This window comes from Mustela putorius, unplaced genomic scaffold (assembly GCF_011764305.1).
Source record: "Mustela putorius furo isolate JIRA1106 unplaced genomic scaffold, ASM1176430v1.1 tig00000056_pilon_pilon_pilon, whole genome shotgun sequence".
Lineage (NCBI taxonomy): Eukaryota > Metazoa > Chordata > Mammalia > Carnivora > Mustelidae > Mustela > Mustela putorius.
In genome coordinates, this window is record NW_025421263.1 from 3,399,534 (window position 1) to 3,419,680 (window position 20,147).

Sequence of the window (20,147 nt, forward strand, 5' to 3'; positions counted from 1 at the left end):
CATTCAAAAACTTAGTTAATCCAACAGTGAAGACTTTCTTTTGTCAGTAGACTATAAGCTCAGGAATCCTGTTTTATGTCCTTAATCCTTGAATATGCCTGGTATATAGTATGTATTAAACTACTAAAATATTTGTGGAGTAGAGAAATAAACCAGAGTTAAATCCAGTAATCTGGTTGAACCCATCATAATACTGAAACGCGGCAGTTTCAAAAAGGAAAATGACCAACAGGTAAAAATCTTAGCATGAGTTATCTTCATTATAGCTGTGATGGGACTTCGAAGAGCATTAAGTACATTTCCTATGTTTTTGACAATCGGTATATTTCCTTTCTACTTCATAGAAATGTAATGTCTCCAGGTATGCAGAATAGATGCCTGATATTAGGTATACCGTGGTGGCCCTTTAAGAATTCACCAGCAAGGAAGGGGCACCTGGGTGGCTCAGTGGGTTAAGTCGCTGCCTTCGGCTCAGGTCATGACCTCAGAGTCCTGGATTGAGTCCCACATTGGGCTCTCTGCTCAGCAGGGAGCCTGCTTCCCTCTCTCTCTCCTGTGATCTCTCTCTGTCAAATAATTAAAAAAAAATCTTTAAAAAAAAAAAAAGAATTCACCAGCAATTTAAAACAAATACATTTGGGACGCCAACGTATTGCTCGAGTTAATTCTTTTTGACTGCTCTTTCCTATTCCGTTAATTCTGTCCCCTCCTGCAGGATTAATTCATTCTTTAAACAAATGTTTATTGAGTGCCTACTAGATGCCAGGCACTACTCCGAGTGCTGGAGATATTATAAGGAACTAGATCTATAAAATTCTTCGTCTTCACGGAGAGGAAGACACACAATAAAAAAATAAACAAATGTATCATAGTGTTTTCAGGTACTGAGAAGCGCTATGAAGAAAATTAAAACCAGAACACAATGGAAGAGAGTGGTTTTCCTCCCGTTTAGTGCAGCCCTTGGATGGGTCAGGTGCATTTGGTAGGCCCAGGAAACAGTGGACCGCTGGCCCATTGAACGGGCTGTGGTCCCTAATGCTAGACATTTCCGGAATAACACCTTCTATGCCAAAGGGCTTTCTCGCTGATGCTGCCATGTGGTGACAAGCACACAGAGCAGAGAAGACCATATTGTTAAACTGTAGATTACGTAACAACTCTGTCTCCTTCTTTGAAGACGTTAAACTCGTCAGAAGATATTAGCTATCACTAAAGATTGTATGTAAGAAGTACATTATCAGGGGCACGAGGGTGGCTCAGTGGGTTAAGCTTCTGCCTTCGGCTCAGGTCATGATCTCAGGGTCCTGAGATCGAGCCCCCCATTGGGCTCTCGGCTCAGCAGGGAGCCTGCCCCCCCCTCTCTCTGCCTGCCCCTCTGCCTACTTATGATCTCTCTCTGTCAAATAAATAAATAAAATCTTAAAAGATAATAAGCAAATTAGAGGTTGGCTGTCCAGGGTGGGTTGTAACAAATGTGTTGCATGGATTAGAAAATGATCATGGTGGGAAAGATGCAAAGTAGGCTGTATTTGTTTTTTTGTTTTGTTTTGTTTTTTGTATTTGTTTATGTTGTTGTTCATATTAAAATCAAACACATACAGAGACCAGACTTGAAATCTTGAAATTCACTGAGCAGACAAAACCAGTTTTTTCGTTTTGTTTTGTTTTTTTGTTCTGTTTTTACAATTTTACTTACTCATGAGAGAGAGAGAGAGAGAGATAGAGCACAAGCCAGTGGGGAGAGGCAGAGGGAGAAGCAGACTCCCAGAGGGAGGAGTCCAACTCGGGGCTCGATCCTAGGATCCTGAGACCATGACTCAAAGGCAGATGCTTAACTGACGGAGCAACCTAGGCACCCCAGAACCAGTTTAGTCTTACAAGCAAAGCTTGATGTAGCTTATCTTGCAAGACAAGTGAGGCTAACTGACCCGGGTATTTCTTTGCTTAGGCCTCTGAAGATAATAAGCAAAACTTAAATTGTTTTCCTAAAATTGATATGAGGTCATCACTAACCACTTCCCTTTCATTTAAGAAAATTTCAGTATTTTAACCAATCTCTGTGAAGAATACACCGTCTCCGTCTCCGCACTATGTAAGCTGTTGCCTCACATACACCTGTGAGCTTCGTTCTGTGTTTTGGTCTGAGTGCCCTGGTTTGCAAACGATCTTTTTGCTGTGTGCACAATAAACTTTTAATGATGACTACTTTATTGATTCATTGGTTTTACTTCTGTTTTCCTCTGAACTTCCAGCTTCTCTTTTAAATTCTTTCCACATAGATTGCCTTTTTGAGGGCGCTTTTATTCATTTCTCTAAACTCTTGGGCTCATCTCTGAAATTGAAAAAGCAGTATCAATAATAAAGAAAGGATCAAGGATTTAAGAATATTTCAATATGTCGCAAGCTGCTTCTGGAGTAGGTGTGCTGTACTATTCCAGTCCTAGGGAGTAATTAATGCCTTGAACTATTCCAATCACCACGGGTTGCCAGGCCACCAAATAACGAAGCCAATCAAGGATTTGTCCATAGAGAAAGTGTGTGCGCTCCCAGCTAAATCTCAGTTAAGGAGGTTGCTCTCTGGGCAGCCAGGTAGCAGAAATATTCATAAATCTCATTTGCAAATATAATAAGCAATGCAGCGAGTGGGTATCTCCTTTCTTGTTAATTCTATGTGCCCACTGAAAAGCCCCTTCCGTGATTTTTACAGCATTTGGTCATCATTGTTACTTACATGACACTGAATTTCCAAAAGCAAATAAAAACGGCTTACAATAAAATCCCAGACTCTGAAACAAGAACTAAAGGCAAGGGTCACTATTAAAAGAGAGCAGGAAAGGGAAATGATTACCCCGGAAAACCAAGGATCATGGAAACGTTTGTAAGTGAGCCAAGACAGCCTTGGGCTTTGCTGTAATTGGCTCATCAGAGGGAAAGCATTGCGTATTCCAAAGAAAAACATCACAGATCAGATAGACTTTTCCCAGATTCCTTTGATAGATTCTGAGGGGATATAAGTAATACATAATATCTCTGATAGCAATGTTGTGCCCATAAAGACAAATATTCCCCAAATAACTTTTTTTTTCTTTTTTTACTGAGTCTCAGTAAAAAGAGTACATGTATTATTCAAAAGCTTATGCTCTCAAGACAATATAGAGTAACCTGTTGTCCTTTGTTATTTACGTGATCATTTAAGCTGACATTTAGGATGATATTATCATCAATTTTATAACAAAGACACATATAGTTTTGTTTCATAAGGGATTAACCAAAAGCGATTCTGGACGCGGTATCCCCCTATTAGAAGGGAACTTCAGGGAGAGTGCATGAGAAGGAGGGAGAAGCATCACAGGCCGTCACTGTGGTTGTGCTTGAATTGCACTGAATCCCTGAGAGAGCTCAGGCCTGTAGATGGAGCTGGGGGCCCCACGGACGCGCTCTCTGCTGCCCAGGCCCTAAGACACCCATGGTGTTGCTTCCTCTCCTGCCCTAATGGCAACTCTTTCCTTGGTCTGCCGTTCTCAGGGATGAGAACATTGCTGCCAACAGCCATTGTTACATCTGAATATTTAGTGCTGGGGAAGAGTAGGGGAGTGGGTAACAAGGGAAGGAACTCCTTTAGCACGGTGAAACGTGGCTGACCGGTACACAGGATGTATAGAAAGGCTGGCTGTCCCTTAGGAGAAGAGAGAGTACTTGGTAGGTTGATGCCAACCTCTCAGTGTTTTCTGCTTAAGGTCAGGATATGTTTTAATCCCATTTACCACCACCCCCGCCCCTGGAAGAGAAAGATTATGGTCTTGGGCCAGTGGGGTTGAGGACTAAGTCTTTGTAATCAGCTCTGGATGAAGCCATTGAGGCTCCCAGTGGTCTCAGTTGGAGAACACTGGTATCTATAAATATCTTAATTGTTGCCATAAGCTGTCTGTAGGTCCTCATTTTCTTTCAGTATTATTATCCCTAGGGTTAAGCCCAAGACAAGATGAGACATAGCAAGGAATTTAAAGGCCAAAATACAGGGGGTAAAAAAAATTCTCTCTGGAAATAATAAAATTTAGTACAACTTAAAATTTATTTTTTATACTCTAGTTCACATCTGGGGCTTTTAAACTTTCTATTCTAGGGGCACCTGGGTGTCCCAGGTGATTATGCATCTGTCTTTGGTGCAGGTCGTGACCCGGGGTTCCTGGGACTGAACCCTACCTGGTGCTCCCTGCTCAGTGGGGAGTCTGCTTCTCCCTCTCTTCCCTGCTCCTGCCCCTCAAAATCTCCCCACCCTGTTCTCTCTCTCTCTCTCAAATGAACAAGTAAATAAAATCTTTTTAAAAATTTCACTTCTATTCCAGTCTATATGTCTACCCACCCACTCACCCCATCCGTCATCATCTATCTGCCTACCCACCCATGCGTCCGCCCATCCATCCATCCATCCATCCATCCATCCATCCAACCATCACTGATTTATATATTTATCACCTTTCTAATCCTTCCATATTTACCTAACTCTGGCAATATCCCATCACATTTCCACTAAAGCACTTATAGTGGAATATATGGAATATGTAGAGTAGAATGTTTGTTTTTTGGCATTTAAGTTCCTAGCCAGAGTCGTAACATGGGCCCAGGGTAGGAGAGGAGACCAGGGAGTCGTTTTGAAATAACTGGCTAAGGAAAACAAATTCCTCTGCTAAAACTGTGATGAAGAAAATGGAAATTCAGGTTGAAGTCTGCATTACCAGAAACATTTAAGGTAACACTTGACAACTTTTTAGAGAAAGGATACGGGTTACTGATCATCCTCTTCAAATCAACCTTCTCTTTGCAGTAAGGGCAAGTCTGCTTTTTACCAACTATACACCAGCCTCGGATGCAGAATTCGTGAAAGCTTAGGCATCTTGTTAAGGAAGTTTCTAGATATTGAAGGGCAAGGTCTGCTTCACGATGACATAACCCCATCTGCGGGGAGGAAGTAGAGGGTGAGAATGGCTGTCAGTCATGACCTGACTGTGCACATCACCATCTAAGGAAGATTGTGCAGGGCAATGGAACCCCCAAAGACTGGGAGCTGGCAGTCAGAGCTGCCATAGCTCTAGGACCCTGAGGAGTTTCCACAGCTCCTTGGCTTTATTTATTCTTCTTGCTTCACTCGATCCTCCCAAGATTTAAAGTAGATAAAGAATATGAAAATTCTTTTCTGCAGTAATATTTTATGTATTTTATGTAAATACAAAAGTGCTTTTTTAAACAATAATTTTATGTAAATTTATGTGCATACTTTATGTAAACGTATCATGGTATTTCTCTGCCTTGCTGATTGTGCGCTTCTCATGCATTCCCCATAGTATTTCCCTATTCCACTTTCTGTGCATTACTCATGACCTACTATGGAATCAGACTTGTCTTAGACACTTAGACAAGCTTCAGCTATTTGTAGTCATAAACCGCCAACTTATGGATATTTCTATTAGCCTCATATCTCCTATCTCAAGTTTTTTATTACTGATAAGGAGATACTTATTTTTAATAGACTATAAACCTAATAAAATTCTGAAACTCCAGGCATTGACAGATTCATTAGTACATATCTCTTTGGTTAAACAAAGAGTTTAACCCTTTGCCCCTAAAGTTGAGAGCGCATCCGATGTTCTCCCACTGCATCAGGGGGATGCTCCTGTCAGAGTTCATATCACATTGTGTTATGACATTCTGTGCGCATGCAGGTCTCTCCTGGCCCACCTGCTAGCTGTGGGACCATGTCTCATTCTCTGTCTTCAGTACCTTAAGCAGTGCCTAAGGGCCTAATGATGAAATAAATACTTGAATGAATCACTCAAAACCAATTACTTTTGCAAATATATTCTCTTGGTTTCCACAACATTGTAGATCGGAGCAAAGTGACGAACAGTTACGAGATCCATCCTAGAGGCTTATTTCTACAGCTGTTAATCTCAACGTGGCTTTCTGGAACCAGATCCCATGATTTTCTGACTAGCCTGCTGTCACCCATGTGAACAGCAATGATGTGGAAGTCTCCTCCCTAAAAAATGGAGAGCAGTGAAGTATAGACAAATTGAGGCCATGTGTGAAACTCCTCAGTATAGATCTGTATACAACTAAGAATTTCCACTATTTATGTTCTTGGAATTGGGTCATTTTTGCAGTAGGCTTGGATTAACATAAAGTGGTGTATTCTAAGAAAAATTTTAAACCCAAAGCCCTTACAGCCCTTTATTCAAAGCACTGGAGTACGGCCCCATCTTCTAGATAGGTACAAAGGTCAGGGGTCAGGAGACAGCGTTGAAATGGCTACCTCCTCCTTAATATTCTTTGTCTCATCTTCAAAATCCCATTACTGAAAAGCCTCCAAGCTGGCAGAATTGCTGTAGAGCGACAGACTCCTTCCCCTGCCCCACCTTGTTCATGTGAGTCATGTTTGCCCACTTCTTGGTCAAATGACTCATGCTGAAGTGGGTCATTAATAATACTCCCTGCAAAGCAAATTTAAGGGTGACTACATTTTAGATTACATATGCACACATGTACAACAATCCCGAAGCACTTTTAAAGGTGGAGAGAGAAGATATTTCCACTTGCAAATGGGAGAAGGGGCTCTGGTCCAACATTTGAAAAATAAATCACATTCAAAACCAGGACCAGATTGGGAAAATTTCTTCCAAAGAAGGATCCCTTTTTTGGGAAAGGTATCACCCTGAAAAGCTACCATAGAATTCCATATGGGAAACCTTTGTTGTCTCTTATCTTAAAATAGTAAGGCTTAAAGGTTGGAGTAAGGGGTCCTATTACATTTCAGGTGAAGTTAGTCCCTTTTTTTAACTCTCAGGATTGAATAAATGGAATCTGTCCAGATTAAATAGAACTGAATCATAGGCACTGTGCCTCTAGGATATTACTAAGTTAGGTGGGCTTCAAAGGCAAAAGACAGATGGTTTAACCACCTCATCATGCCAGAGCTTTGAACTAAATGTAGAGCAATATTATCAAGTTGATGTTGTGCTATACAATAAAGATAAATGATACCTTCTTTCCCCTTGTATTTAGAGAAGAGTTAAAATACTGATCGTCCACCAACCCAAACACAACTTTGGTCTTCAGAGTTCTATACTGGGACAGCATGGGCTGCTTTGCTTGGGGCTCTGGATCCCAGTATCTTTCCACATACTGAAGTCTTCCTCCACAGTGACTGGAATTCTCAAAGAATGCTGGTTTCCAGGCCCAGGTGTATCCTAACACCTAAAGATCCATCAGCTATTTGGGGCAGAACTCCCAGGTAGAGGACCCCAATGGTTCAAGAACTGAGTGCTCAAGCTCTGGTCCCTCTTTCTATAATCAAAGGTGTCTTGCTACCCATGGCGTTGTCCTCTTTTCAAGACCAAACCTGATACTGGGCTGCGCCCACACCGGACACAAGCAAGTTCCCGGGGATTATTCCTAGGCAGAGCCCAATGTGTTGTGCTCAGTCCCGTGAGATTCAGACCCAGGTTCCACCTGCTTTAGTCCTGAGCTCCTCCCTGCACCCGAAACTCCACTTTTTCTCACACCCAGACCCTTCTCTCCCTGGTCCTTCTTGGCTATCTTCAGCTTTTCTCACACCCAGACCCTTCTCTCCCTGGTCCTTCTTGGCTATCTGTTCACTTACAGCTTTCCCAGCCAGCGTCTTGAGCACACACACTGCAGCTTTTCCGTCCGTGTGGCATTGAGATTCAGTTTTAAAAAGGAAATTACGAGCAAAAGAGTAAATTATTCAGCAGGGATTATCCGAACGGAGAGAGATGGCTGAGGAGGATCAAGGCCTGGGGCTTGGGGGATGGGAGCTAGCTAAGGGAGGCAGAGGAGATGGTGAGAGGGGGAGGAGGAAAGGAGGCGACAGCGCTCCCTGACTTGCCATCTCCCTAGACCCACAGAGAGTATATGAAAGTTGCCTTCCATCACTGGCTTGATGAAGCCCACGTGGTTTCGTGTGAAAAGGATACACATGATTGCAGGAGAGCTGGTAGGTGTTTTCAATGAGCCCTTCTTCATCGAGTTCCACAATGATCTTCTGGCCACAGACAGCACAGATATTGTCTGACAAGCTCCTTGTGGGCATCCCACTGACGCTGTAGAACTGTTGGGGGAGATGCACAGAGCACTGTTGGAAAGGAGGGCCAGTGCCATTCATTCCCTGAACACAGCAACCCAGAGTCCTTACTGCTTCTTCCTTGGTTTAGGAGCATTCCTCCCCACAGGAATGCTTCAGTGGGGCTGAGGTCTTTAGGCAAGAGCCCACTGAACCCCACATGGACCCAAAGCACACGACTAACTATAACCTTCAATTTAACCTCCTCAATGTGAATCCTTCAAGGGGAAAGTTCTCTTATCCAGGGCTATAGTTCATAGCTTTTTAAGGAAGCTTTTTAAGGTTACCCAGACACTGACCCTTTCTCTTATTCTGGAGATTGATTCACAGGTCTGGAGTAATCTGAGGCGTTGCTTTATTTCTTAATTCCCACGTGATGAGAAGGAGCACATGGACTAATCCCATTGGGTGCAATGTTTTTAGAATTCTAACTTAGGATTCCGGCATCTTTTAGTACCACAGATGAAGACTGATTCCAATATTGGCAGTGTTATTAGAGTCCCTAAGTGTTGGAGGCCACGGCACGGGTGGAGTCGAGGACCAAACCAGACCCTGACTTGTGTCTCCTTCAAAGTCTGGACACCTTGACAAGGTTAAGCACGGGAAAGTGGAACGCACTGAGAAAGGGTGGGTGCTCTGTGTCGTGCGCTCGCCTACGTGACTTCCATCACACTCTCCCTGCAGTAGGTGAACAATGTGGCCCGTGTTCTTAGTTAATCCTTGTTGTTCTGTACCTCCCAAGATCCACTCCCTGTTTGATTGTCTTGCTAATGGATTTAGCCAAAATTACCTGGGCTCATGAGGTTTGCTTGTACTTAATGTAAACTTGTTATAGGAACTTGCGGTCATCTAACTAGGTACTGATGTAACGCTCCTCCTATTCTGGTTTGCCTTATAAATGCTTCTAAGACGTGGACTCAATTTGGCACTGTTGGTCATCCTCTTCAGTGTCCCACCTGGCCCCATCTCTTTGTCTCTTAACATTTTTTCATCATCCTCTTAGCCCCCACGGTTACCCTGGTCGATTCATTGCGCTGGCTGCGACACTTAAGAAGCTTGTTTTTTTAGGATTATTTATTTATTTATTTATAAGAAGGAGAGAGAGAGAGAGCACAAGCAGGGGAATGGGGAGAGGGAAAGGGAGAGGGAGAAACACTTCTCTGCTGAGCAGGGGGCCTGATGTGGGGCTCCATCCCAGGACTCCGAGATCAGGACCTGAGCTGAGGCAGATGCTTAACAACTAAGCCACCCAGGTGCCCCTGTTTTTTTTTTTTTTTTTCCCTTCTAATCTAATGTCCTTATTCTATTCCAGAATCTCATCCAGGATACCACTTAGGCTCCTCTTGGTTATGGTGGTTTCTCAGATTTCAAATTTTTTTTTTTCAATGACTTTTACAGTTTGGCAAGTATTGTGTGGAATGTCCCTCAAATGGAATTTAGCTGGTGTCTTTCTCTTGAAGACACTGATGTTACGGGGTTTAGAGAGGTAGATAAGAGAGGTGACATTCTTATCACACCATAGGGCATGTACATGCTTTCAACAGGACTTACTGCTATTGCTGTTAACCCTGATCACCAGGCTTGTAACAGTGTTGTCACGGTTCTCCATTATAAAGCTATTCTTTCTTTTTTTTTTTTTTTTAAGATTTTTTATTTTTTATTTGACAGACAGAGATCACCAGCAGACAGAGAGGCAGGCAGAGAGAGAGGGGGAAGCAGGCTCCCCGCCAAGCAGAGAAGCCTGATGCGGGGCTCGATCCCGGGATCCCGAGACCATGACCCGAGCCAAAGGCAGAGGCCTTAACCCACTGAGCCACTCAGGTGCCCCAAAGCTATTCTTTCTTTTATTCCTTCCTATTCTGTACTCTTTGGAGGAAAATCACCCTGAGCAGCCCATTTGTAAGGAGAAGGGTGTTGTGCTCAGTCAGTGAGGCTTCTCCAGAGAAAAGGGAAAAATAGGATGTGTGTGTGTATCTAGACTAGCGTTTGGGTATTCAGTCAAACAATTGGGCACCCTAGCCCACCCAAGCTGACACAAAAAACTTGACCATAAAGCCTTCTTAAGGTTGGAGTACCTACATAAATTATGTGGAATTCTTTGGCATAAGAGATTTGTCTGTTCTCCTCCACTCATTTATTCATATCAATATGGAGTCGTGATATTTATTTTAGAATTGGGTTATAACCCAATGCTCCTGCTACTACTTCTACTGCTGCTCTTTTGTTACACAGATTATTCCAGCTTTGGCCACTGGCAGCTTTTTCAGTTGGCTTCTGTATCTCTCTCGCTAACCCTTATCATTGTGGTATTTTTTTGTTTGGTTGGTTTTTTGAGTCCTTGCTTAATTTCTGGCAGTACAATATACTCCAGGCTCATTTGTACGTTCCCTACCAAGACCTAGAATCAACCATTTCTCCAAGGAGCCCTGGTTCCTTTTGTTGTAGAATAGTATTAGAAAAGATCTGGGCTCAGAGCACGTGGATGGCTCAGTCAGTTGAGCACTGCCTTCGGCTCAGGTCATGATCCTGGGGTCCTAGGATCGAGGCCCACATTGGGCTCTCTGCTCAGTGGGAGCCTGCTTCTCCCTCTGCCTGCTGTTCTCCCATTCATGTTCTCTTTCTTGCTTATCTCTCTTTCTCAAATAAATAAATAAAATTCTTCAAAAAAGAAAAGAAAAAAAGAAAAGATCTGGCCACGAGGTGTGCTCATTGTACTAGGGTGTCATTGCTTCTAGGGCTTCTTAGCTAACAGAGCCAGGAAATGTATCTGTATATACTAACCCATGGTGTTCAACATAGCAATAGATAGCCCTGTATCCATCTATATATATATTTTTAAGATTTTACTTATTTATTTGACAGACAGAGATCACAAGAAGGCAGAGAGGCAGGCAGAGAGAGAGAGGAGGAAGAGCCGAGCAGAGAGCCCAATGTGCTCGATCCCAGGACCCTGGGATCATGACCTGAGCCGAAGGCAGAGGCTTTAACCCACTGAGCCACCCAGGCGCCCCTGTTTGTAACCTTCTGAGAGTGAGAGACATAGCTCCCACTATGGGTCCTCCATTTGCTTAGGTGTTCAGTTCTGAAATACATGGATAGCAGTATCAGAATTGTTAACCCATAGCCTCGAGGGAAACCACTTTATGAACTAGAGTACAGCACTTATGTTTGGTTCCTTTGCTTTTAATCTTTGATCTCTTCTCATTTCAAAGGTATTTAAGTCAGCACTTTCTTCTCCTACTCCCTGCATTGTGGTTATCTCATATATTTGTAATACAGTTAGATTCTTTTGTCACAGTCTACACTCTCTCCTGGCATTCTCTCCTATCCTAAATGATTTTCTATATTTGTATACATTGTTTCACCCTTTCGGCTACAAGGCACTATTGAGTTTTATAAATGTACAGTGTCATGTATTTACCATTACAGTCGTACAGAATTTCACTGCCCTTAAAAATTCCCTGTACTTCACCTATTCAACCCTGTTCCCCACTAAACCCCTGGCAACCACTGATCTGTTTACCATCTCCACAGTTGTGCCCTTTCCAAAATGTCATATAAATGGAATCATATAATATGTAGCCTTTTCTCATTGCCTCCTTTCACTTAGCAATATGTACTTGCAATTCATCCATGTTCTTACATGGCTTAATAGCTCATTCCTTTTCCTGAGGAGCTTTTAAAACGAAGCAGATGCATTGGCTCCGCTCCCAGAGATTCTGACTTAATTAGTCGGCTGAGGGGCTTTAGGCACTGGTGTGAGAATGGAAACTGCTCCTCCTTTCCCTCCTCCCTATCTCTGTCATAAGCATATGTACAAGCATGCATGCACGTGCACACACACCCCTCATCAGTTCAAGTCAATGTTGGCTGTGCCAAGAGATAGCTTGAAGCAGTGGATGTTATATATTTGGTAGATGGAGTTAAGATGACAGAGGAGAAGCCTCTAAAAAGCTGTTGCTTAAAAACTTGTCTTAAGAGGTTGAATCTCTTCTTCCTGGTCCACCGGAGGACAGAGAACATATAATTCTTCTCCTTGTCTCCTGTCCATAGACAAGCACAAGAGACTTTGGGAATTTTTTAGGGAATACGGCTTCTGGCCTTTGCTAGAGGAAGTAGGAGTGGAAGTGTTCCCTTCTGTGCTCACCATAAACATTAGAAAAAAGGCAGTTGTCTCATAGATGATGCTTGGTAGAGAAATTCCCAAAGGTATCTTGTTCTAGCATTATACCACATAAGTGGATTCCAGGCTACAGGAAAAGAATAAGATAGAGCCTACAGAAATGGAGAAGGGCAGATGGGATGGGGGTGAAGTCAAGGTCATGTCTACTTGGTCCTGCCCCATAAATGGAGAGAGAGAAGAATGGTCCTGAATTACACTCTTCTCTTGCCACTCGCACTAGCTTTTCCACTTCATATCTGGTGTGTACCAAGAGAACGGTAGAGGACAGAGACAGGAATTCTTGAAACCACTGGGTCATCCCTGGAGCCTCTGTAAGTTTTTAAGAGATACGCATGTGTCAGATGTGGATGAATGCTCCTAACATTTGAACTGAAATCCACCTAACCAGAAAGTATGTATATTTGGAGTTTTAAGAGAGTTTTTGAAAAAGCTATTAGGGATATATATATATTTTTAATTCTAGAGAAAAAACACGCAGTCAGGATACATTTAGCTCAGTTTTTGTATCTTCTACTTCCTCTAATGCTGTGTAATAACTGATCTTTATGAGGAGTAACCCTGAGACACTGATGGATCCCAAAGTACTTTATGTGCATCAGATATGACTTTCTGTGTTAGGCAGATGGAAAGATTTTTGTTATTATTGAAATTTTTACTAATCCTTTTCTTTTTTTTTTAGAGAGATGAGGGAGGGGCAGAGGGAGATGGAGATAGAGAATCTTAAGTGGGCTCCAAGGCCAGCATAGAGTCCACTGTGGGACTCGATTTCATAACTCTGAGATCATGACCTGAGCTGAAATCAAGAGTTGAACGCTTACCCGATGGAGCCGCCCAGGCATCCCTACTAATCCTTTCAGTTGGAGTATGCTACTTATTGTTGCTTCCAAATAATTATTTTATTTAAAAAGAGGCCTTTGGGGGTGCCTGACTGGCCCAGTCTATACAGCAGGTGACTCTTGATCTCAGGGTTGTGAGTCTGAGCCCCATGTTGGGTGCAGAGATGACATAAACATAAGTAAATAAATAAAAAGATGAGATGCCTTACTTCCAACCACTTTATATAAGTAAGAAGTGTATTTTCTAATCAACTAGCAAAGATAATTTTTGATGCAAGGAGATTCAGGGAGCACTTGGCCTGGGAGAACCAAAAAAAGACCAACATGTTTCTGAAAACGGATGCAGATGTGTAAGATGAGACCATTTCTTCAAGTGGTTTCAGAGAATGAAAGCAACACTTACCCCTATTGTAGAAGCCATGTAATCTGAACAGATCTCTGCAAAGTCTCTCCCCATCACACCATAGTAGAGGCCATAGAACAAGGATACGATACCAAAATCCATTGAATCTCTGGCCTTGATTCTGTTGAAAACAACAGTGGACCGAAATAAGAACGTGGCATTCGGGGGGCTTGGGAAGGGCTCCAGCTTAGAAGACAATTCCTGCCAGAGTATCTAAGAGAAATTTGGGAGCTTTTTTTTTTTTTTTAATTGATTTTTAAAAATTCCTTCCTTCCTTCACTCCCTCCCTTTTCTTTCTTTCTTCCTTTCTTTCAGAATTTTAAATTCTCTAAATTCCCCTCGGATTTTATTACTCAGTGGCAAGTGGACAAGGTAATTCTTGAGAAGGTACTTCTAATAAGTGGTTCCCAGGTTGGGCTGTGCAAAGAAAGGCCTGGGCGGCTTGTAAACCTGCCCCCTGCACCTGGGCCCCCCAGGCCAATGACATCTGACTCTCTGGGGCTGAGGCCTGTGCGGCAATATTTTTGGAACCTCTCCGGACCCCAGGTGATTCCAGGGGGCAGCTAACATAAAGAACCTCTTTAACTGAGCTGTGGTTCTCAGCCTGCAATATAGATTAGAATCACCTGGGGGGAGGCTTAAGACTCTGGGGATCAGGAGCTGTAATGTATGTGGCCTGGGCTGGGTCAGCCTAGCAGTGCTTTTTAGAAGTTTCTCAGGTTTGGGAATCTCTGCTTTCAAATACTTTACTTAATGGATACTCCAGATAGATAGGATTATCCCCACTTTGCATTGATCCAAAATTGGATCAAGCTCCAATTTTGAGGCCTTTTGGTACTGTGCCACTGTTGCCATGTATTAGGAAAAAAACCCAAAAAACGAAACTGTGCAAGTTGGATCACATTTCAAGTATAATAGGATTCTCTAAAATAACCCCACCCCATTTAAAAAAAAAAGATTTTGTGTATTAGAGAAAGAGAGGGCACACAAGCAGGGGAGAGGCAAAGGCAGAGGGAGAAGCAGGCTCTCTGCTGAGCAGGGAGCCAGAATTCAGGCAGTGAGCCCAGGACCCTGAGATCATGAACTGAGCTGAAGGCAGCCTTTTAACCACCAGGCACTTTACCCCCACCCCTTTATTTATTTATTTATTTATTTATTTGACAGACAGAGACCACAAGTAGGCAGAAAGGCAGGCAGAGAGAGGAAGGGAAGCAGGCTCCCTGCCTAGGAGAGAGCCCGATGCTGGGCTCGATCCCAGGACCCGAGACCATGACCCGAGCCGAAGGCAGCGGCCCAACCCACTGAGCCACCCAGGCGCCCCCCCACCCCATTTTTAAGGGAAATATTTCTTTAAGAAATTAACAATTGGCCCCTAATATAATTAGCTCCTAATTTAAAGAATCTTAATCATTAGGTACTAAGGTCTTAACTGGAGATACTTACTTGAAAAGTAAATTGAATCCACACATTGTAAACATGATAGCCAAATAACCCACAACACCAAATGCATAGCTGAGTTTGTAGATTAGGAGAAACCATTTGTAGACCAATCTGTGAAGGGTGAAGTGGGGATAAATACAGAACATGATATATTATAAAGTATTTTACCTTCCTCAAACATTTTTGTAAGTCAGTTTTTAATTTCTAGAATTCTATTTTTTATGTAATATATGTGAGTAGATTATATCATCTAAACTCAATAATAATCTACAGTTTTAATATATCAACAAAGCGTATAAATAGTATGCACACGCATATACAAATTCATTGTAACTTATCTACATTCTTCATGTAAGAGTGATCTTCAGGGATGGCTTCTCTGTCTGGGACGCTGCCTCCCCTTCTCTTTTTTGGCCCTACGGTTATCTTAGAGTGGCTTTGGCAGGAATAGCTTGGAAGTAAGCAGAAGAGGAACAGAGAAGTCAGGAGGAGGGAACCTCCTGTCTTGGGAGTTTCTCCCCACTCCTGTTCCTGCTACCCTTCCACCCCTCCCCCAGGCCCAGGGCAGATGTCATCAGTAGTGAGCTCAGCCTCATCCCAAGTCCTCTCTACTCACAGAACCCCTCCCCTAGCCCTGGGATGGAATCAGAAGTGAGCCTTGGGCTGGTTTTCTCTTGCCCTGTGGATAGGTCCAGGCATGTACCCTGACCACTCTTAAAGATTTTCCTTCTTCCCATGGGGTTGAAATGGAGAAGTGGGAGATGGCGATAGAGAGGAAGGGTATAGATGATCTGGCAGAGAACCCCATACCCTGTTTGTTTCCCTTATCCCTGGCAGTAAAATCCATTAGAAAAACTACAGAGGGGGCCACGTGGCTGCTTCGTGCCTGGTAGGATGTGGGAAGAGGTCAGGAGCCCAGATCCCTGGGCAAGTACCACAGAGCAAGGTTGTGAGCACTGGAACAAGAAGAGGCGGTAGAAGGAGAAGGAGCAGCTGGGTGCTGTCCTTGGGTCTCAGAGTAATGGCTGGACTGTTGCTCCTAAGTAGGAGGCCTTGTTTGCCTCTCAGCTTGTCCCTCTGGTTCTCAGAAGCCCCTGTTCCTGCCTTTAACAGTGCTCTTCACTGTTAGAATGCGTGGAGAATGAGTGGAGAATCACACTCCAGAGACTACCATGCTGTCTTACCTTCAGCCCCTGGAGCCCTGCCTCCAACTCTCTCACCTCCCCCGGCTTCCTCTCTGTTGGAGCCATTGCTCCCAGTGCTTAAGTTCTATGATATTACTGATGCAGTGTTTCGAAGTTATTTTAAAAGATGTCCTGCTTCACTGACTTCTAGTCAGACAGGACCTTGTGAAGCATGATGCTTTACATGGGGTTGGTGGGCTGGCTTGAGACACGAGTTGTCATTTACATAATTTCTTTTTTTTTTTTAAATTATGTTAGTCACCATACAGCATATCATTAATTTTGATGTACTGTTCAATGATTATCTGCATATAATACCCAGTACTCATTACAACACATGCCTTTCTTAATACTCATCACCCAGTTAGCTATCCCCCCACTCCCCCACCCTCTGAAACCCTCAGTTTGTTTCCTGGAGTCCATAGTCTCTCATGGTTCATCTCCCCCACCACCGATTTTCCCCTCTTCAGTTTTCCCTTTCTTCCCCTAAGGTCCTCAGTGCTATTCCTTATGTTCCACATATAAGTGAAACCATATGATAATTGCCTTTTTCTGCTTGACCTATTTCACTCAGCATAATTGCCTTCTGTTCCATCCATGTCGATGCAAGTGGTGGATATTCATCCTTTCTGATGGCTGAGTAATATTCCATTGTATATATGGACCACATCTTTATCCATCCATCTGTTGAAGGGCATCTCGGCACCCTCCACAGTTTGGCTGTTGTGGACATTGCTGTTGTGAACATTGGGGTGCATGTGGCCCTTCTCTTCAGTACATTTGTATCTTTGGGGTAAATACCCAGTAGTGAAATTGCTGGGTTGTATCATAGCTCTATTTGAAAGAAATTGAGGAAGACAAAAAAAGATGGAAAAGCATTCCATGCTCATGGATTGGAAGAATAAACCCTGTTAAAATTTCTATCCTACCCAGAGAAATCTACACTTTGAATGCCATCCCTATTAAAATACCATTGGCATTTTTCAAGGAACTGGAACAAACAATCCTAAAATTTATATGGAACCAGAAAAGAACCCGAATTGCCAAGGGAAGGTTGAAAAAGAAAAACAAAGCTGGGGGTAGCATGTTGCCTGACTTCAAGCTATATTTCAAAACTGTGATCACCAAGACAGTATTTTTGTACAAAAACAGACACATAGATCAATGGAGCAGAATAGAGAGCCCAGAAATGGACCTTCAGCTCTATGGGCAGCTAAAATTTGACAAAGCAGGAAAGACTATCCAAAGGAAAAAAGAGAGTCTCCTCAGTAGATGGTATGGGAAAATCTGGACAGCCATATATAGAAGAATGAAACTCTACCATTCTCTTATACCACACACAAAGATAAACTCAAAATGATGAATGACCTCAATGTAAGACAGGAATCCATCAAAATCCTGGTGGTAACCTCTTTGACATTAGCCACAGCAAACTCTTTCAAGATACATCTCCAAAGGCAAGGGAAACAAAAGCAAAAATGACCTTTTGGGACTTCATCAAGATAAAAAGTTTCTGCACAGCAAAGGAGGCGGTCAACAAAACTGAGAGGCAACCTACAGAATGAGAAAAGATATTTGCAAATGACATTACAGATAAAGGGCTAGTACCCAAGTTCTATAAAGAACTCATCAAACTCAACAGTCAAGAAACAAATAATCAAGTAAAAAAAAAAATGGGCAGAAGACATGAACAGACACTTCTCCAGAGAAGACAAGCAAATGGCTAACAGACACACGAAAAAGTACTCAATCTTGCTAGCCATCAGGGAAATACAAATCAAAACCAAAATGAGATACCACCTTCCACCAGTTAGAATAGCAAAAATTAACAAAACAGGGAACAACAAATGTTGGAGAGGATAGCTGTTGGAGTAGATGAAATATTGGAGTGGAGAAAGGGGAACCCTCTTATACTATTGGTGGCACATGCCACTCTGGAAAACAGTGCAGAGTTTCCTCAAGTAGTTAAAAATAGCGCTACCATTTACATCATTTCAAAGATGAAGGGCTGGGCTATGTGGGCCACGCCTCCTCCTGCAGCTTTAATCCTGCCCATGGGGGTGGTCGCTCCGTGGGGAATTCCACAGAGCCGGAAACTGAAACAGGACTGCACAAGGTGGGTCAAGTCGCTCTGAGCCTTTGTCATCTCTAAAATGAGTCAGCGAGGGCTCTGAGGGGGGTCTTTCTGCCAAAGTGACTCCTTGGTCTTTTGTTCCTTTTGATTTGCCAGTGCCTAGCAGTTTTGATCACTGCTCAGGGCAGTCCGGTGGAGGCTAAAGTCTGGTGTTGCTAAAGTCTGGGGAGAGCGGCCAGTTCTGAGAGGGCCTCCCTGTCTGCCCTCACAGCACCTGCCAGCACCAAAGTGGGGGTCCTAGAACTCCAGGTGTACTCCAACTTGATGTACTTGAGATGGGCCCCTCAAGGTTGTGCCAGCACCATAGGTGTTCCTGACTCTAAACTTTGGGGTTTCTCTGCTAAGCGATTTGTTGATGTCCTAAAGGGACAGCATGCTGGTGGGAGGAGGGGTTTTGCATGCTGCTTGTCATGCTTGGTATGATTCTGGGCTCCCCTTCCCCGTCACTGCCTGTGGGACTCTGGCCATCTTACTCTGGCATTTCTCCTGGGAGTGCCCCATTTATAAAGTGGGGGTGACCACACTCGCTCCTGTGGTAGTCCTGAAGATTATGTGGGACAGTGTTAAGAAGCCTCGGCACATTCAATACTCAATATGTCATATATAATTATTACAGATGTGTTAGATTTTTCCAAATCCCCCACCCCCAAATCTTCCTGCTTATTGGGGATACATGTTTCTAGAGTGCTAGAGTCCAGAACTCCCTTGCTACTTAGATTACAACTGGAAGGCAGAGAAACCGGAGTAGGACTCGTGCAGTCTCCACAAAGACAGATATGGCCAAGCCTGGCTCTGTTGGCCCGTTTGTGGCCTGTTTTTGAGCCTTAACTCTACTGCAGTAGAGAGGAAACTCCCTTTCCTTTCTCTTACTCTGACCTACTGGTCAGGGCTTGGTATATTCTGGGGGAGGAACAGCTGGTTTTAAATGGTGTCGGGGCAGGGGACCCCTCCCCTTGGGTTTGCCTTTGCACCTTGCTGATTTGCTCTGACCAGTTTTCCCAGTCTGTAATGAAATCCTGTTTCCAAATGGAATATGGCTAAGAAGTGATTTACTTATGACATGATGATTAAACAAAGATCCATAAAGATCTTTAGGGCCTCCTACCTCTCAAAAACAGGAACTTCTCTTTCTAGGCTGCTTTTCTAGGAGTTAATGGGATCCTAATTAGCCTCTCCCATTGTCCTCTCTTCAAATGGTGGCTAGGTCTTTCCTTAAATGGTAGTGAGGCCTTGTTGGCTGTCAGGCTCTGTCTGCCAGGGCTCTGAGTGTGGAGGCAGGAGAAGCTGAAATGGGTATGCGGTGGGCACAGATCCCTGGCCATCTGAGATAAATGAGGCATGGAGTATAACGAGGTAGCATTTGCATATTCTTTGTCATGAAGTTCCTCTGCAATGAACCAGCTAACATGCACAGAAATACTGTTTAACTAGGTTGATTCATTCTATACTGGAGAAGTGAACTAGTCTCACTGAAATACAATATAGATTATATCCAGGGAATGGAAACAAGTACATTTTGGTTCATCCAAAATTTGGATCACTTTCACAAGTCTTAAATAACTGGCAATATTTTTTTAAGGAGAAATTGTGCCATATGTCCATGTGCTGATGGGCAAGTCAGGCCATGCAAAGGCTCCCAGTTTGGGAGGTCTCCTAACACCACCCCAAAGCTCTTCCCAAAGTGGGATTAAGTTAAACATCAACCTGAATTTACTTATTTGAATGCCAATCTTTTAAAAAAATTATTTATTTTTTAAAGCAGTCTGTGCATACAAACGTGGGTCTTGAACTCATGACCTGAGATCAAGAGTCACATGCTCTTCTGGTTGA

General features: G+C 43.2%; 1 protein-coding gene across 2 annotated transcripts in view; it reads right to left on the reverse strand.

Moving 5' to 3' along the window:
• Positions 1-536: 536 nt before the first annotated feature.
• RNF175 (ring finger protein 175) overlaps positions 537-20,147 on the reverse strand; it is a 44,318-nt gene continuing 24,707 nt past the window's right edge. For both annotated transcript variants that reach the window (XM_004772001.3, XM_045083439.1), the window contains exons 5-9: positions 15,003-15,110; positions 13,560-13,680; positions 7,992-8,125; positions 4,784-4,885; positions 537-2,550 (exon numbers count right to left, since the gene is read on the reverse strand). In XM_004772001.3, the coding sequence (XP_004772058.1) occupies positions 2,430-2,550; positions 4,784-4,885; positions 7,992-8,125; positions 13,560-13,680; positions 15,003-15,110 (586 nt within the window). In that variant the 3' untranslated portion in view covers positions 537-2,429. The remainder of the gene's footprint in view (positions 2,551-4,783; positions 4,886-7,991; positions 8,126-13,559; positions 13,681-15,002; positions 15,111-20,147) is intronic.